Source organism: Neocloeon triangulifer, unplaced genomic scaffold, assembly GCF_031216515.1.
Source record: "Neocloeon triangulifer isolate White Clay Creek 2 clone unplaced genomic scaffold, ASM3121651v1 ptg000020l, whole genome shotgun sequence".
In the NCBI taxonomy this organism is placed as follows: domain Eukaryota; kingdom Metazoa; phylum Arthropoda; class Insecta; order Ephemeroptera; family Baetidae; genus Neocloeon; species Neocloeon triangulifer.
Genome location: NW_026775561.1, coordinates 977,039 through 993,811, shown reverse-complemented (window position 1 = coordinate 993,811; position 16,773 = coordinate 977,039). Strand labels below are relative to the sequence as shown.

At 42.7% G+C, this 16,773-nt stretch overlaps 3 protein-coding genes across 3 annotated transcripts; all 3 read left to right on the top strand.

Annotated features, from left to right (window-relative positions):
* The first annotated feature begins 50 nt into the window (after nt 1-50).
* On the top strand, nt 51-1,807 carry LOC132203839 (uncharacterized). The gene is made up of 2 exons (XM_059631975.1): nt 51-210; nt 285-1,807. The coding sequence occupies exon 2, from the start codon at nt 355-357 to the stop codon at nt 1,705-1,707; it is 1,353 nt and encodes a 450-aa protein (XP_059487958.1). The 5' UTR covers nt 51-210; nt 285-354; the 3' UTR covers nt 1,708-1,807.
* A 111-nt stretch (nt 1,808-1,918) lies between these two features.
* Nucleotides 1,919-11,943, top strand: LOC132203831 (rho-associated protein kinase 2). The gene is made up of 22 exons (XM_059631952.1): nt 1,919-2,077; nt 2,553-2,652; nt 2,849-2,930; nt 3,007-3,167; nt 3,220-3,355; nt 3,402-3,604; nt 4,465-4,748; nt 5,037-5,288; nt 5,340-5,385; nt 5,607-6,040; nt 6,094-6,254; nt 6,791-7,027; nt 7,080-7,495; nt 7,557-7,826; nt 7,877-7,961; nt 8,016-8,236; nt 8,289-8,511; nt 9,184-9,343; nt 9,399-9,477; nt 9,535-9,763; nt 10,098-10,317; nt 10,380-11,943. Exons 2-22 carry the CDS (start codon nt 2,554-2,556, stop codon nt 10,474-10,476), a joined length of 4,095 nt encoding a protein of 1,364 aa, XP_059487935.1. The 5' UTR covers nt 1,919-2,077; nt 2,553; the 3' UTR covers nt 10,477-11,943.
* A 22-nt stretch (nt 11,944-11,965) lies between these two features.
* Nucleotides 11,966-16,088, top strand: LOC132203838 (uncharacterized). The gene is made up of 7 exons (XM_059631974.1): nt 11,966-12,076; nt 12,131-12,350; nt 12,552-12,837; nt 13,829-13,991; nt 14,046-14,321; nt 14,899-15,289; nt 15,591-16,088. The coding sequence occupies exons 1-7, from the start codon at nt 11,984-11,986 to the stop codon at nt 15,773-15,775; spliced, it is 1,614 nt and encodes a 537-aa protein (XP_059487957.1). The 5' UTR covers nt 11,966-11,983; the 3' UTR covers nt 15,776-16,088.
* Nucleotides 16,089-16,773: the final 685 nt, after the last annotated feature.

Sequence of the window (16,773 nt, the reverse complement as noted above, 5' to 3'; positions counted from 1 at the left end):
TTTCAAGAGATCTTATCTTCCTCTTCTACTACCTTCTTTATACGGACCAATTGCGAGCAAGATAAACAAACAACACAAAGCAAGTCATAAGATTTTGACGTTGCTGATTTTAGTCCTTGATTATTTTTGTTCTGCCCAACTCCAGATTCATGAAGTAGCCCAAATTATTTGCTAGGCTTTCTCCGTTTTCTACAAACACCTTTATTGAGCGTAAGGACAAAGAGATTCTGTTATATTTCATGCATTGTATAAAATAGTAATAATTATAATTTTTCACTTTACAGAACTGTTATGGATTGGTGAAGGGAAAGATTTTCTGTAGCAACCAATTCTAAAAAATAAACAACGTCCATCATGGCTAAAAGGCAACTGGCCGGATTTGGGCCAAGTCGAGCCGCTTCACTGAAGAGGGGCCAAAAACGGAGCAACCCCGACGGCTCGTGGTTGGAAGAAGAGGAAATCAACCGCAGCCGGCTGCAGCAGCGCGCCCTCCTCACCTTGCAGCGCAAGGAGAAGAAGTGCCTGCGCTCGACGGCCGAGTGGGTGCCCGAAAAGGCCCTGGCCAGGGTCACCAAGAAGCAGGGCAAGCTCTGGAGCACCTTCGGCTTCGAAAGGGACAAACACGTGTGGCTGCGACCTGAGGAGGCCCTTTACCTGCTCGACGCCAACCTGCTGGAGCTGCGGTTCGGGGGCGTGGCCCTCAGCGTCCAGCAGGCCCACACCCTCCTCCTGGGCCAAAATCTGTCCGGGACGGACTACAAAGTCTACTCCAAGCTGCGCTCGGAGGGCTGGATCGTCCTCCCCCACCAAAAGCCAACACCCACGCAGAAAACGGCCGAGCCTCCGCCCCTGACCTCGGCCAAACCGCCAACGGTCGAGGTCATCGACCTGGACGAGGAGGACAGGTTCAAGGCGTTTGACGTCTACGTGCCGCGGGCCCAGGGACGAAGCCAGGTGTTCGTCCAGGCCGCCCCCGCCCACCTGCTGCCCCCGGGGGCGCGTCCCTCGCGCAAGAACTACCTTCTCAATTTGCAGAACATCCAACCACCGCGACCGATCTTCAACTGTCCGCCCAGGCCGCAGCAGCCCAACAACTTCTGCGCCACCGGCTTCTTCTTCTACTTCCAGGGCGGACACTCGGCGGGCCCGCAGTTCCGCACCTCCGTCCAGTCCTTCCAGTGCAGACAAAGCTTCCAAAGGCCGACCTTCCACAGACCGACCTGGAGAGGGCGAAAGGAACCCGAGGAATACCACAACCCGCCCACCCCTTGCAGGAGGAAGGAAGACACTTCCAAGAACTGGGCACAGCTGAAAACGTTCGAGACGATCAACCTGGAGCCCGAAGAGGAGCGGCCAAAGTTCACCGAGCACTCGGTCCTGCTGCCCGAGGACTGCAAAAACTACCAACAAGTTTTGGCCGCGCTGCAAATTTTCCCGGACGCTGCAACTTCATGTGGTGGACACAACCTGCAGCGGCTAGTCATCAAGTACAACGTCTTCCCTCCGTCCACCAATTTCCGAAAGTCGGCGCCTCCCCCGCCCGAGTGTCACTTGGTCATTCTGGGCCATCGAGAGGAAGTTCCCACCGAGGGGGAAATGACGCAGCTGGCCGAGGAAACGGCGACGGTGCCGCTGGTGTTCGCCGTCGTCCACTCAGACTCAATCCAGTTCGTCAGCTTGGACGAAGTGGACATGACACTTGTGTGAAATCTGATCAAAATCTGCGAATGAATTAAAATAAAATAATGTGAATTATAACAAATTGTTGAAAATTTGTTCAGATATTTAATAGAAAGTTTTTTAAGTATTATTATCTAAGATTTCCAAGCTGTTTTCACTAAAATTCTTGTGATTATATTCATAAATCTTGAAATTCCTTTGGCATAGAAAAAAGTTTCAAATAGCAGTGAGTTTTGGCGCGCTTTTTACCAAGGTGGTGGGAGGAGCAGCTGTCAGCGGCGGTTGAGGTGCGGCGAAAAAAGGAATTATTTACACTGGTACACAGCGGAGGATCCATGTCGGAGCAGGCGGGTGTGAATTAATCGGCGAACAACCCCCGTTTTCGCCCCGGAACAACGTAAGTGTCCGCGAATCAATCGGCCAGCGTCCGAGGCGTGCGTTGGGCGTCGGGACGGCGCCGGGACGCGGCCCGGACACCCGAAGCCGTCCGACCCAAACACGCCTCGAACGAACACACCTCTTTCCGCGGTGACACTTGTTCCCCCGGATTTCGGACGCGGCCGTCCTCGAAACCGCGTCCGAGACCCGGAATTCGGCCGAGGGGGTGGTCGGGGGTCGGCACGGGGGCGAATCCGTCAATCGCCGCGCCACGCGTGACTCACCGCGCGTTGTTTGCATTTTTGCGATGACTTTCGCTTTTTCGGCCGCGCGTTTGTTTACACATCCGGACACTTCCTGGTCCGGCGCTTCTTTCGAGTCCTGCGAACTTGTTTTTTCAACTCGAAACAACGCACGCCTTGAGAGCTGTGATTCGATTTGCGGTTACGTGTGTGTCTCGTTACGAGTGTTATTTGACGTTTGTCTCGTTGCAGAATGGAGGCTATCGTGGACGAGGACAGGCGTCGGAGGCTCCGCAACCTGGAGGAGAAAATCACCGACCCGAGGAGCGTGACCAACATCGACTGTCTTCTGGTGCGTCAAAACAAACACCAACACTTTTCTTGTACATACATGATTTGTACAGAAACTGCAAACCGAGTCTTACAATTCAAATATCAAATTCGTTTCATACCTTCAAAAATAATTTTATATTAGTCCAAGACTCGGTCTTGGTGTGATTGCATGGAGAGGTAGATCTCAGACCTGTGTTAAATGTTGCCCCTTTTAGGACACTGTGCAAGCCCTAGTGTCAGATTGTGACCACCCGGCGGTCAGGAGACAAAAAAATGTCGAAGCCTTCCTCAACAGATGTGAGTCATTGTTTCCCTCTTGCTTCAACCCCCTTCCTCGCCCCCCAAAACTAAAATCTCTGCTCTGAAATTTTAGACGATCGGGTCTCGAGGGACATCTCGGGGATGCGGATGAAGCCCGAGGACTTCCAGCTCATCAAGGTGATCGGCAGGGGCGCCTTCGGCGAGGTCCAACTCGTCCGGCAGAAAACCACAAAACAAGTTTACGCCATGAAACTGCTCAGCAAATTCGAAATGGTTCGCACTGAGATTTTATCTATTCCTTGCTGACTCAGTCGCATTGTTCCAGATTAAACGTTCGGACTCGGCGTTTTTCTGGGAGGAGAGAGACATCATGGCCTACGCCAATTCCGAGTGGATTGTCCAGCTTCACTTTGCCTTCCAGGACGAGAAGTACCTTTACATGGTCATGGACTACATGCCTGGTATGTCAAGTTTTACGAATTTAATTTAATTAAAATGTTTTTTAAGGCGGTGATTTGGTCAATTTAATGTCCAACTACGATGTGCCAGAAAAGTGGGCTCAATTTTACTGTGCCGAGGTCGTGCTGGCCTTGGACGCCATTCATTCCATGGGTTTTGTCCACCGAGACGTCAAACCCGACAACATGTTACTAGACAGACACGGCCACCTCAAGTTGGCTGATTTCGGCACCTGCATGAAAATGGGTTCTGTAAGTTTGAAAATAATTCATCTTTTTAGAAATATTCAAACTAGTTTCTTATGTTATCAATTTTTTTTCAAATTTTCTAAATACGAACCTATCTTATTGCCTTTTGATTTATATTTAATTTGAATTTAAGATAAAAGCAACGATTTTAGAAAAAAATTATTCCTATGCTAAACTTTTTTTCATTAACTAGATCTATCTCTTAAAAGAATAGAATTTTCTGCAATTCATCAGTTCTGGGACTGTTTGAATATGATTGAATTGGCCTAATTGTTTGGTTCACAATGCCATTCTGAATTTAAAGTATGTTGCCGACAAAAATTTAGAACTTTTTATACTCTGGGTTTTTAAAAGAGTCAAAATTACAATTATATCTTTGCTTCTATTATTTTTTAAGTGGGTTCACTTTTACAGAGGAAATTTTTATTTTTAACAAATTTTCTGCTGACCATTTTTTGTTAAGGCCAAAGATACTAAATTGCAAATTCAATGTTTCTGAGAAATTTTTTAACAAAAATAAAAGGTTTTATTTTTTTTTCACTATATGCAAAATACATTAAGCTCATAAAATTCTGCTTCTGGTGGATGATTTTTAAAATTGCCTGAAGTGTAGAATTTCTAAAATTTTAGGTCTAACTTTATTTTTTTATTATGTATTTTTTTTTTTTTTTTGATAATTGATAATTCCATGAATTTTTAACACCTAATTGTTAAATTATTGAAGATTTAGCTTGTATATTCTAATGTATTTATTGATTTATTTGCTCTTCAAAATTCTCTTAAAATTCAAAACTAATCTTGAGCAAAATCCTACTCATCTTGATTTTCTTATCAATTTTTTTGTAATAAAATTTAAATTCCAGGATGGCTTGATTCGGTCCGACACGGCCGTCGGAACGCCCGACTACATTTCGCCCGAAGTTCTTCAGTCGCAGGGTGGCGAGGGCGAGTACGGCCGCGAGTGTGACTGGTGGTCCGTGGGGGTGTTCCTGTATGAAATGCTGGTCGGCGACACGCCCTTCTATGCCGAGAGCTTGGCAGGCACGTACGGACGCATCATGGACCACCGGAACTCGCTGCACTTCCCTCCGGACGTCAGCATCAGTCCCAGTGCCAAGAGTCTCATATGCGGATTCTTGACTGACAGGTCACTTGAAATTTTTAATTTAGTTTAAAAAATACTGCTTTAATCTATCAATTCCTCAGTTTAATTTGAGTTCTTAAGTTAAAAGTAATCAATGCAAGTCTATTAAATTCTTAAATTTAATTTTGAATTCTTTTTTTTAAGTGCATTACTTCAATGATACCCAAAATTTTGGGAAATTATTTGTAAATAGTTAATTCCTCACTTAAAATTATCATTTAAGTTTTAACTCTTTTTGAAACAATTCATCCTTTTTAACTTAAATTAAATTGATTGTAAATATGATTGTAGAAATGTGCGCTTGGGCCGAATTGGAATCGACGAGATCCAAACGCACCCCTTCTTCAAAAATGACCAGTGGACTTTTGAGTCCATCCGGGATTGCGTTCCTCCTGTGGTGCCAGAACTGAACGGCGACGAAGACACCAGTAATTTTGATGACGTTGAAAAAGACGAAAGTCCTGAGGAAAACTTTCCTACGCCGAAAGCATTCGCTGGAAATCATTTGCCATTTGTTGGATTCACTTACTCAAAGGACTACCAGTAATAAACTGCCCGTTATCAAATGACTTGTGTAACAAAACCTTTTCACAGGCTTCTCACGAAATCTTCAAAGTTAAACTCGGACTGCTTGGACATGGTAAGAAAACATGCAAATTCTGCACATTTTTTTTTTTTAAAAACTCAATTAATTTTAACTGAATTTTTTCCTCATGGCTATCAGTATGATGGAGTAAGTCAGATTTTCAAAATATTGCATGGTGGTTTTTATTAATATTCAAATTACTTTTGCCTGCAACCAAATTTTTAAATAATCCAAATACTTGTAAAAGTTTTGTAATTTTAAAACTCTGATTGCAGATCAGCCGAAGCGAGAGTGCGAGTTCGGAAGTACTGGAGCAGCAACTGGTCAATGAGAAGCACGCCCAGGAGGAGTTGAAAGCCAAGCAAAAGTCGCTGAGAGCAAAGCTGGAGGAAATGGAGAAGCGGGAGGCGGACCTGCGGACGGAAATCACCACCTTTGAGAAAACAGTCACCATCTTGAAGCACGACCTGAAGGAGGCGCACAGAAAAGCGGAAACCGAGCAGGAGAACAAAAGGAGTCTGGAGGCGAATCTGCAGCGGCTGCAGCACCGGCTGGACGACGAGCTGAGCAAAAGGAGCCGAGACGTGGGCGCCCACGAGAGGGCCACGTCCCTCGAGAAGCAGATTTCCGAGCTCAATGACAAACTCAAATCCGAGAATGATCTTGCAAACCGACTGAGAAAGCAGATCACAGACTTGACGAATGCCAGGTAAATTTCGGATCTCGATCGAATTTTAGTTTTTAAATGATTTTCCTGAACAGATCTGCCGCGGAGCAAATTCAGCGGGAGTTGCAGGTGAATGTGTCCAATCTGCAAACGCAGAGGGACCGACTGAAGCAGGAAGTCTCGCACCTCCAGAGTCAACTGCAACTCGAGAGGAGCTCCAGATCTCAAGCGTCGGGAATGCAGCACGAGCTTGAAAGTAAGAACTGTGGTTCAATAGTCAAATGAGATAAAATATGTAAGCTGAATTTTTCCATCCAGACACAGTACATGTAATGAGAAGCTGAAAAGTCCTAAAATTGCTTCTGCTAGAACCTGAAATTGAATTTCATGGAACTTTAGCTTTCAGCATTGATTTTAAATGGCCATTTTTATTCTGATTGTCTTTAGACATTTTGTTCTAAACATTTTCTTGTAAAGCAAGAGTGGGCCAAAAATTCATTTTAGTAGATAATGAAAAATTCTATAATTATTTCGAATTATTGATAAAAATTCTGATCAATTTATTTTAGGCCATACTTTTCTGTCTTTCCAGAACCACAAAGAAAACTTGTTCATGTTAATTAGAATCTAAGTTTCAAACCAATTAAGAAATATGAATATCCGAAAAATTCAATTAAAGATTTGGGCAGAATATTCTGATGGAAAATGATTGAATAATAAATTCCTCTTTTTGTTTTGGCTTCAAACTTGAGTGGACCTAAATAATTAAAAATCAATTTGAAAAACTTGCAGGCCGTCTTCAGTGCACCCTGTCTGAATTGGAAAGCACAAAACAGAGGGAACTGCATTTACACGAGGACTGCCAATCTTTGGTGGAAAAAGTTTCCACTCTTGAGAAGGAATGCGCCTCGCTCGAGCTGGAACTGAAAGCGGCGCAAAACCGTTACCAGCAGGAGGTCCGCTCACACGAAGAGACGGAGCGGACGCGGCTAGTGAGCAAAGAGGAGGCCAACCTGGAAGTGGTGAAAGGTCTCTTCGCCTCCATTTGTCGTAAACCAATCTTACTAAGTGTGCATTTCAGCCCTGCAAACCAAGCTGAACGAGGAGAAGGTGGCGAGGCAAAAGTCGGACATGTCAGCGCAGGAGAAGGAGCGGCAGATTTCGATGCTGTCCGTCGACTACAGGCAAATCCAGCAGCGGCTGCAGAAGTTGGAAGGCGAGCACAGGCAGGACGGGGAGAAGGTGCGCGCCCTGCACGGCCAGCTCGAGGCCGAGCAGACCAAGAAACTGGGGCTGCAGTCGGAAATCAGCGTGCTCGGCACCGAGGTCGCCACTCTCAAGGCCAGGGAGACGCAACTCTCCCACGAGGTCACCGACCTCAAGGAGTGTCTGCGCAGGTCAGAGGACCAGCTCGACCGGGTCAACTCGGCCCGGCAGATGGACGACTCGCACATGAAGGAGCTGCAGGAGCAGCTCGAGGCCGAACAGCACTTTTCCGTAATATCAATTTTTAATTTCATTTTTTTTTCTATTCGAATTGCGGTTGATTTATTTTCAGACACTGTACAAAACGCAGACTCAAGAACTGAGGGAGGAACTCGAAGACCGCAGCAGGAACACGTTGCAACTGGAGGAGGAGCGGAACAGCATGGCCCACCAGCTGCAGTTGACCCTGGCCAGGGCGGACGCCGAAGCTCTGGCAAGGTCCATTGCCGAGGAAACGGTCGCTGACCTCGAGAAAGACAAAACCATGAAAGAGTTGGAACTAAAAGACCTGCTCGCAAGACACAGAACTGAGATTGCGAGCAGAGATGCAACGATTAATGCGGTAATTTATTTACGAAAAATTTAATTCCCAAATAAATTTTTTTTTTAAAGATGGTGGAGAAGGAGACTGAGTTGAAAAAGCAGATGGAGAAGGAAAAGGAGAATTTCGGAAGCCAAATAAAATCCATGCAGGATGGTGAGTTTGTTGTTGTTTCAAACGGTTGAAAATTCTGACTTGTCTTGATTTCAGACCTGGCGCGATCTGTGAGTCTGAAGGAGGAACTTGAACGATTGCGGAACCAACTGAAGCAAGAGCAACTGCTGAAAACCCAGGCTGTGAACAAACTGGCTGAGATCATGAACCGCAAGGACCTGCTCAGCAAGGACGGCAGAGGCAAAAACAAGGTGTCGTCGGGAGACCTTCGGCGCAAGGAGAAGGAGTGCCGCAAACTGCAGCAGGAACTCACCCAGGCACTGAAATTTCACTCTTGCAGGAAAAACATGCTAAAGGTCTGAATTGCAGGAGCGCGAAAAGTACAGTCAGATGGCGATGAAGCACCAGCGCGAACTGCAGGAGCTTCAGGCGCAGGCTCAGGAGGACCACAACCTGAAGCTGCGGCTGCAGATGGAGGCGGCCAGCAAGGACTCAGAAATCGAACAACTCCAGCTCAAAATCGCCTCTCTCTCCAGCGAGACTGCTTCGCTCAGCAGTGGTGCTGAAAACGACAACGAAGACGCCTTGCAAGGTGGGATTTATTTGGCTGTTTTTATTTTATCTTGACTGGTTGCTTTTTAATTAAAAAAGGATTTTTAATAATTGTCAAAATTTCAACACGGGCTGAAAGTTTGGCTTTTTTTAAGGTGATTTTGAAAATTGAAAATATCTCGGCTTCTTTTAAAAAAATACGCTAAAAAGTATTGTAACCAAGTATGTTGGAAATGAGATGACCTACAACTTTGCTATATTAACCGAAGCTGTAGTTCAAGGTTGAAGGTCACGTTTTGGAACCTGAATATTTAATTAATCATCCAAAGTACCTAGGAAGGAATTTTTTTTAAGTTTGAAAATAGACAAAAGTTGCCTAATTTAGTTTTTCACAACATATCAAAAAATTATGACATTACATCGTGACAACTTTGAAAACAGGATCATTTGCGGTATCTTTAACAGGGGCTGTGATATTTTCAATTTTAAAAATTACTTTAAAAAAAAATGCCAAACTTTGAGTCCCTGTAAAATAGGCAATTTTGAGCACTTTTCAAAATCCATCTAAACCATTTGTAAACACAATAAAATAAAAGCAATCAACCTGCCAAGTATTGTTATAATCAGTTGACCATGAGCTAAAAGGGTGAAAAGAAAAAAGAAATGCAATTTTAATTTGGAAAGTTAATTATTCTACAAATATTTTGTGCAGAATCTCGTTTGGAAGGATGGCTCTCTGTACCTAACAAGCAAAACATCAGGAGGCACGGCTGGAAAAAGCAGTACATCGTCGTTTCCTCCAAGAAGATCATTTTCTACAACTCGGAAAATGAAAAGCAAAACGCCGACCCAGTGTTAATTTTAGATCTAAAGTAAATACTTGACAAAATAAATTTTTAAAATTCACCTTTACATTTTGCGTTGCAGCAAAGTATTCCACGTGCGTCCAGTTACCCAGGGTGACGTCATCCGTGCTGATGCCAAAGATATCCCGCGAATCTTCCAGGTCTGTCCAAGTTGACTTTTATTTTTTGCGGGCTTTTGGCTAAATTGGAAATTGCAGTTGCTGTACGCTGGGGAGGGGGAAGTGCGGAGACCGGACGACGGCACCGGAGGCTCGGGCACTTTGTCGCAGACGCAGCACGAGATGCGCAGCGACGACAAACCCGGCACGGTCACTCTCAAGGGCCATGAGTTCCTGCAGATCTCATTCCACATGCCAACCAACTGCGAAGTCTGCCCCAAGCCTTTGTGGCACATGTTCCGACCTCCTCCGGCCCTCGAGTGCAGACGTAAGTCTCAAAGTTCTCGAATATGTATAGATATTTCTCAAGTTCTTCATTTTCAACGGAACATAATTAAATTTAATTGATTCTTATATGATGAGAAAAGACTCATTTTCCTATTTTTAACTTTTCAGAAATTTAATTGTAAAAATAGTAATTCTAAATCAAAATTTTGTATCAAAATATGAACTATCATGTTGTTTTTTGGTAGAAATAAATCAATTTTAATTTAACGTTGATTTGTGGATAATGTTGCTTTCTTCAGGAGGTTCCATCCTTCTTGAATTTGGAATTAGTGAACTTTTTCACTCTGGTGATTTTAATTATTTTTGAACTTCAGGTTGTCGAATCAAGGTGCACAAGGAGCACATCGAGCACAAGGGCGAGGGGGTGGCGCCGTGCAAGGTGCACTACGACCCGAACTCGGCCAAGGAGTTGCTCGTGCTGGCGTCGAGCAACGAGGACCAGAAGCAGTGGGTGACGCGGCTGAGCAAGAAGATCCAGAAGTGCGGCTACAAGGCCAACAGCGGCACGGCCGACCCGGCCAAGCTGTCGCCCAGGTTAATAACCAAAAGCAGGTTGCACTAGTCCTGGTAACAAACCCTTTGTCTCGCCCCACCAGGGACTCGACGCGCTCCAACAACTCCCTGAAATTCGCTCACATCAAATCAGCCACGCTGCCGGCCAACGCCTCGGCCAATTTCGGCAAAATGAATTAATTCAAGAGAGACAGACACACAAACTCATTGTTAACTAAGTTGCCATTCGTTTCAACTCTTGTTCCCCTCCTTTTTTTGTCGTCTGTACATTAGATTGAATTTATAAATATTAATTTTATATGATTTGTAACATTTCGTTTTAAGGATTTCGGGGCTTCGTTTTAAAACTTCCCTTTTTTGTTTTTGTACATTTTTTTTTTAAATCCCAACTTCTCTGGTGTCCTTTCAGTTGAGAGCAACCCATTTTTAAGCTTTGTATATTTACTTTAAAGAATTTGATTTTAAACTCAGCACCACTCTCATTTCCTTGAACTTGCTTTTAGTCTGAATGATTGAGAAAATTACTAACCAACTCCAACCTCTACTCAGGATTACGAAGAAGCTTTTGCTAGTGCTGCAAATCCATTGTAACGAGCTTTTCCAATAACGTCACGACCTCAAATTTTAGGTGAAGCTTTTAGTGCAAAAACAGCAATATTTTGTTTGGTGTGGAAAAATTTTGTTATCGCAACTGAAGCAGTTGCTCAAAAGAAATTGAAAATTTCAACGAACCCAGGCAGGACTTGTTGAGCCTGGCGCGAATAATAATAAAAAAAAATTAAAATGCTCACTGGAAATAATGCGATATTTTGCTAACGACTTTATATATATATAGCCTTTGACAATAACATTGTTACACCACCGTAGCAATAGTTGATGCGTTTATTATATAAATAATGTACCTTCCCATACAAATTAGAATTTTCGATGGATTTTGAAGCTTTCGCACCCCTTCCAATTAATCATGCACCAATATTGCATTTTCAAAGAATGGTTATTGCGAATATGTGATTGGGAAGCACAATTACTGATCAGAGCAGCTAACGATGTGAGAAATATAATAATTATAATCTGAATGTTAATCAACCAATCCACCTGCAATTATTATAAATTGTTAATATGCCAATTTCTTTCGTAACTAATCGAAAAATTGCATGTTCCTGATCGGTCCGATTTGGTGCTGGCCTCTTTTTTTCTAGGTTAATTTGTTTTTAAACCCTTTTGATTTCTAGTGCCTTCCTTGACGAAACCAAAACTATGTACTTTTGAGTGCTAGCTGCAAAAATGAAGAGAGTTTAGTGGAATGACGCAGCCGACTTAATTATTACTTTAAAACTGAATGCGAATGTGTATAATTAATCTAATTATAATATTAAACCTTTTAGTTAAGTAATTAACGCAACGCTTCTCTCCTCCTATATGATATATACATGTATTTAATCATTAGTGGCGATAATTATTATTATTATTATATTTTATTAATGAAAAAAGAAAACAAAAGTCGAATGATATGTAAGAAAATCACGCGCGCTGTTATATTTATTTGCAATGTGTAATATTTGAGGAACTCGTCGGCTTATTTGTAACGAGCCACACGTTTTTCGGATATTTTAGAGGACAAAATACATCTCTCAATTCCTGTATAAATTCCTCCCAGTCTTTCATTCATTCCACCTCCACCACAAGCATGTTGTCTGTCAGTGCGAAAATGGACGCGGTGACGAACGTGTGGGCCCTCTTGGCCCCCAAATTGGCCACTTTCGGCAACCTCGGCGCCCAGGTTTGTCCGTTAATCCGCCCCTCTGACTTTGTTGATCAAACTCTCGGTTTTCAGCTGAGCGGCGACGACCACCGCTCGGTCGAACTCTTCAGCACGCTCGAGAGCAAGGTGCGTTCCATTGGCCAGGTCATCCGCAAGCACATGGAGTTCGGCGGCGCCTCCAACAGGATCGTCGTTTTGAAAATCGCCAACCCCCTCTTTGTCGCCCCCATGCTGCTCGCCTTCTGGAAGAACGGCGTCGCGTGCGCCCTGCTCAACCCTGAATGCAAGCAGGGTAGGTTCCCAATAATTAAGGAAAAAAATCAAAGAATAATTAAACTTTTAATTAAATCTTTTTTATATTTTTCCTAATTTTTTATGATATTTTACTTTTAATTGTATTTATAAACTATACAATAATAATAAATGTTAACAAAGAATTAGTACAGAAATTTTTGGACAATATTATTACAAATTATTAAAATTTTGATCTCAGCTGAACTGAAGCAAATGCAGGAAGTGACCGCGAGCAGCTTTCTGATCGAGGACGAACCGCAAGTGGCCGTGTGGATGGCCGGTGTGGTCATCAAGGGCATGAGCACCGACCTGAGCAACGCCCTGCAAGCCGCCGATCAGGCCGAATACGAAATTGGCGAGGATCGCAGCGAGGAGCAGCCGAACTTGGACGACGTCGCCCTCATCCTCTCTTCCAGCGGCTCCACCGGCCTGCCCAAGGGCGTCGCCCTTTCCCACCGCAACCTCATCGCCGTCCTCCAGGACAGGTCAAATATATATATATTCTTAGTAAAAAAATCAGGTTGAAATCACTGGGCTTGAAAAAATGAGAAAAATTTAATTCTCTGATTTCCGAGTACCTTTGAAAGTATTTTGATTTTTTGTAGTAATTTTTCAATGTCTTGTGGAAAAATGGGACCAATGGTAATCGATGGTAAATTTAATAAGCTTTCAAATCCGTACCAATTTTGCATAAATCGGAAAACTTTTGGCGCCAAAAAATTTAATTGTTCGAACAAAGGTAATTTTTTTTTCGTTTTTGTGTAGATCGCGATCTTTTAGCTCTTCTGGAAATAATTTTTTAGAGGAAAATGTTTCAATCAAAACTTGTTAGATAATTTCATTTTGCTAACTTATTATTTTCTTCTAAATCCACCGAGAAAAATTTGTATCAATTTGAGGCTCCTGGCGATACTAAATTTGAGCCTAGTCGGCGAGGAGCGAAATCGTGTTCAATTTGAAAACTGCAACGATGATCAAATTGAGGCAGGCAGCGGCTTCCAATTTTCCAACTTCAGTGGCGCCGCTGGAAAAACGGTTCACCTTTGAAAAATTTGTTTTTTATTTTAAAAAACCTTATTAAATTTACCTCTCAATGCAATGATATAAATGAAAACTCATAATTTTCCTCAGCGCTGTGAAATTTTTTAGAATATGCAGAGATACATTTTTCTCATAAAATGTAAAATGAAAAAGTAAAAACTTTATTATGACTTTTAAGAAAAGCACGGACTTATAATTTTTGTAGTTAAATAATTTTTTCACATTTTCAAAAATGCTCAAAATTACAAATTCATTTTATAAGTCGACAATAAATTTTTAAGTTTTTGTACAAAATAGCGTTCTCCGTGCCCATTTCGCACGGAGGAGGCCCGAGACAGCTGAGATTTTGGCTAAATAAATATGGATCAATTAATGTAGTTTGAAGCCGAAATGGTTCAAGTTTTGAAAAATAATGTAATTTGTAAAATTTTGCAGCTCAACTTTTGTGGAGAAAGGGTCGAGGGCGCTGTGCGTGCTGCCGTTGTGTCACGCGTTCGGACTGGTTTTGATGCTCATGTGCCTCAAGGAGGGCGCCCTGCTTGTCCTCATGAGGAAGTTCAACTTGAAGAATTACTTTTTCGCAGCTTCGCGTCACAAGGTAAATTCATTCCTTGCTTTAAGCCGGTCTGCAGACACCTTTTTTGTGGCTCAGGTGGACACTTTGTTCGTGGTGCCGCCGATCTTGAAAATGATCTGCGACAACATCCAAGAGGCCAAGCGGACCATGACCCAGGTCACCAAGATCCTGACCGGCGCCAGCCACGTCAAGGCCGAGTGGCAACGCAGAGTGGCCGACAACCTGCCGCTGAGACCGCAAATGTGCCACTCGTACGGCCTCACCGAAACCACCTTCACCGTTTTGGCCGGCGAAAGTCGCGCGGACAAACCTGGCTCGCCGGGAAAGGTCTGCAGAGGATTTTCCTGCAAGGTTATTGAAGCATTAAATTCTCACCTTTATGACACCTTTCAAGCCAAAGCACAGATCGTGGAATTGCTATAAAAAAAATCAGGTCTGGAAAAATACTTGGAAAAGTGAAAAACTTTTACGGAAACTGAAGTTTCAAATTATAATCTGAATATCTCTGGTTCTGTTTGAGATACAGAAATGCAGCTGAAACCACATATTTTCTTATGACCTTCTATTCAGTCTTCAATCTTGAGGAGTCAAATTACTCCAAGGTCAAGGTCACTTTCTAGAGGTCACAGGTACAAAAAAAGTAGCAAAAATAGTCCTTAACATGTAGGAACGACATTTAAATTTCAGAGCGCCTCTATTTTTTAGAATTTAAAAAAAAATCACAAATAAGGTAAAAAAAAATACATTTATTTTGCTCATTTTGCCAATTATCACAAATTCATACTCATCTGATATGTGTTTAAATTAATTTATTTTTTTTATGATTCAATCCAAATTTTACATGATTTTATTTGTAAAGAAATTCACAACCTTTGCTTTGGATTGAAATTTGCCAAAAGATTTTTGATTTAAATAAGAATTTCCGCAGGTGGTGGATCCGTCGAGCGGCGAACGCCTCTCGGCAAACCAAACCGGAGAGCTGCTGGTCAAGTCGGACTCGGTGATGCTGGGCTACGTGAACAACCCTGCGGCCAGCGCCGAGGCCTTCCGCGACGGCTGGCTGCGCACCGGCGACCTGTGCTTCTTCGACCCCGAAGGCTACTTCTTCGTGGTCGACCGAATCAAAGACGTCATCAAGTTCAACTCGCACCAGATTTCGCCCGCCGAGCTCGAGGGCGTCGTTGCCAGGGTGGCGGGGGTGCTGGACGTGGCCGTGGTCGGCGTCCCGCACCCCAGCCACGGTGAGACGCCGCACGCCCTCGTCGTCAGGCAGGACCACAGCGACCTGACCGAGGCCAAGGTCATGCAAGCCGTCTCAGGTCAGCGTTCGTTGTTGATACAAAAAGCAAAAATGACCTTTTAAGAATCAATGAGAGTTCAATTATTCCTGAACTAATATGAAAATAATTTCATTTCATTCTTATTTCGGAGCAGAAAATTTGATAATATTCAATATTTTACACTTCTATGACTTGAATCTTATGGAAAAGTTGTATTTGTTGGATAGCTTTTAATATTCGTAGAGCTGCCTTACTTAAACATGACCTCACTGGCCCCTTCCACCTTTTTTAATTATTAAATTACGAAGATTGAAACTCGTAAATAATCTCTTTTGCGCAGAGAGTGTCAGCGCGTACAAACAACTGCACTGCGTCACTTTTGTCAACCAACTGCCGAAAACGCTGAGCGGGAAGATCCAGAGGAAGAAGGCGCTGGCCCTGATCTACCCGGCCAGGGACAGAATCCCCAGCGCTCTGGACACACCGCAAAAGTCTGCCCAACATCCCTCGGAAGATAACTCATAATTAAATTATGTTCAAAAAGTTAATAAAAGTAATAATTTTTTTAAAGTTAAAATGCAGACTTCAATCACCTCTTTGTGACCGCATCTTTTCTCCGAGTTGAACATTTTGCTGGCCCTGTCGGAGCTGACGATGGGCTTCTTACATTCGGAGTACAGGACAGTCACAGTCATGTTGGATGAGCCTCCCTTTTTGCTGGGTCAATTTATTTGAATACTTACAAAAATTAATCAAAATTATACTTCATTGATTCGATTCATCTATGCATGAAATTGCAAAGCTCATATGTCTTGAGCTCAGGCGATTTTCACTTCCTTAATGGGGGGAAAGAAAATTTTGTAGACCCAAATAAAATACAATGGTGCAGGTTATGAAATATATATTATAAATTGTGTTTCAAGAACAAACAAACTACCAACTTTTGTAAAGACTTGAATGCCAATATTGTCAAGTCCCAATACGTGATCCAAATTTTGGACAAGTGGTAAAGAACAAAAACTTATATATAAACTCAAACCGAAGCTCACTGAGGGGCGGATGTGGTCTTTTTGATCCTCTAGCTGAAAGCTGAATTTTTTTTTTCTTCAAAATTCTTACCAGTGGTGGTGCCGTTTTGTCCAACAATTGTTTCTTTTCAAATAAATTTTTGTCAACAATTGAATTTACATTTATGCATTGTAACAATGTCGGACAAAAACAACATAATTATTACACAATATGATTTCTTTGCAAAACTTGCGATCATCATTTGAGAAGGAAGAAAATTAATTTTTTGATGCCAGAGATCAAAGATCATAAAGATCATATTTTAAATCACTCGGAAAGTCAATAGCATGGTCGTGTCGTATAGCAAGAAAAAAAACGCAATAAATTATAATTATATGCACAAAAATTTCCACTTCAAATTCAATTGAATAGATTTAACAAAGTCCAAGAGATGGCACACCCACCAGGAGCGAGAAAGCGCATGCGCATGGAAACGCACGCATTGCCATTTCACG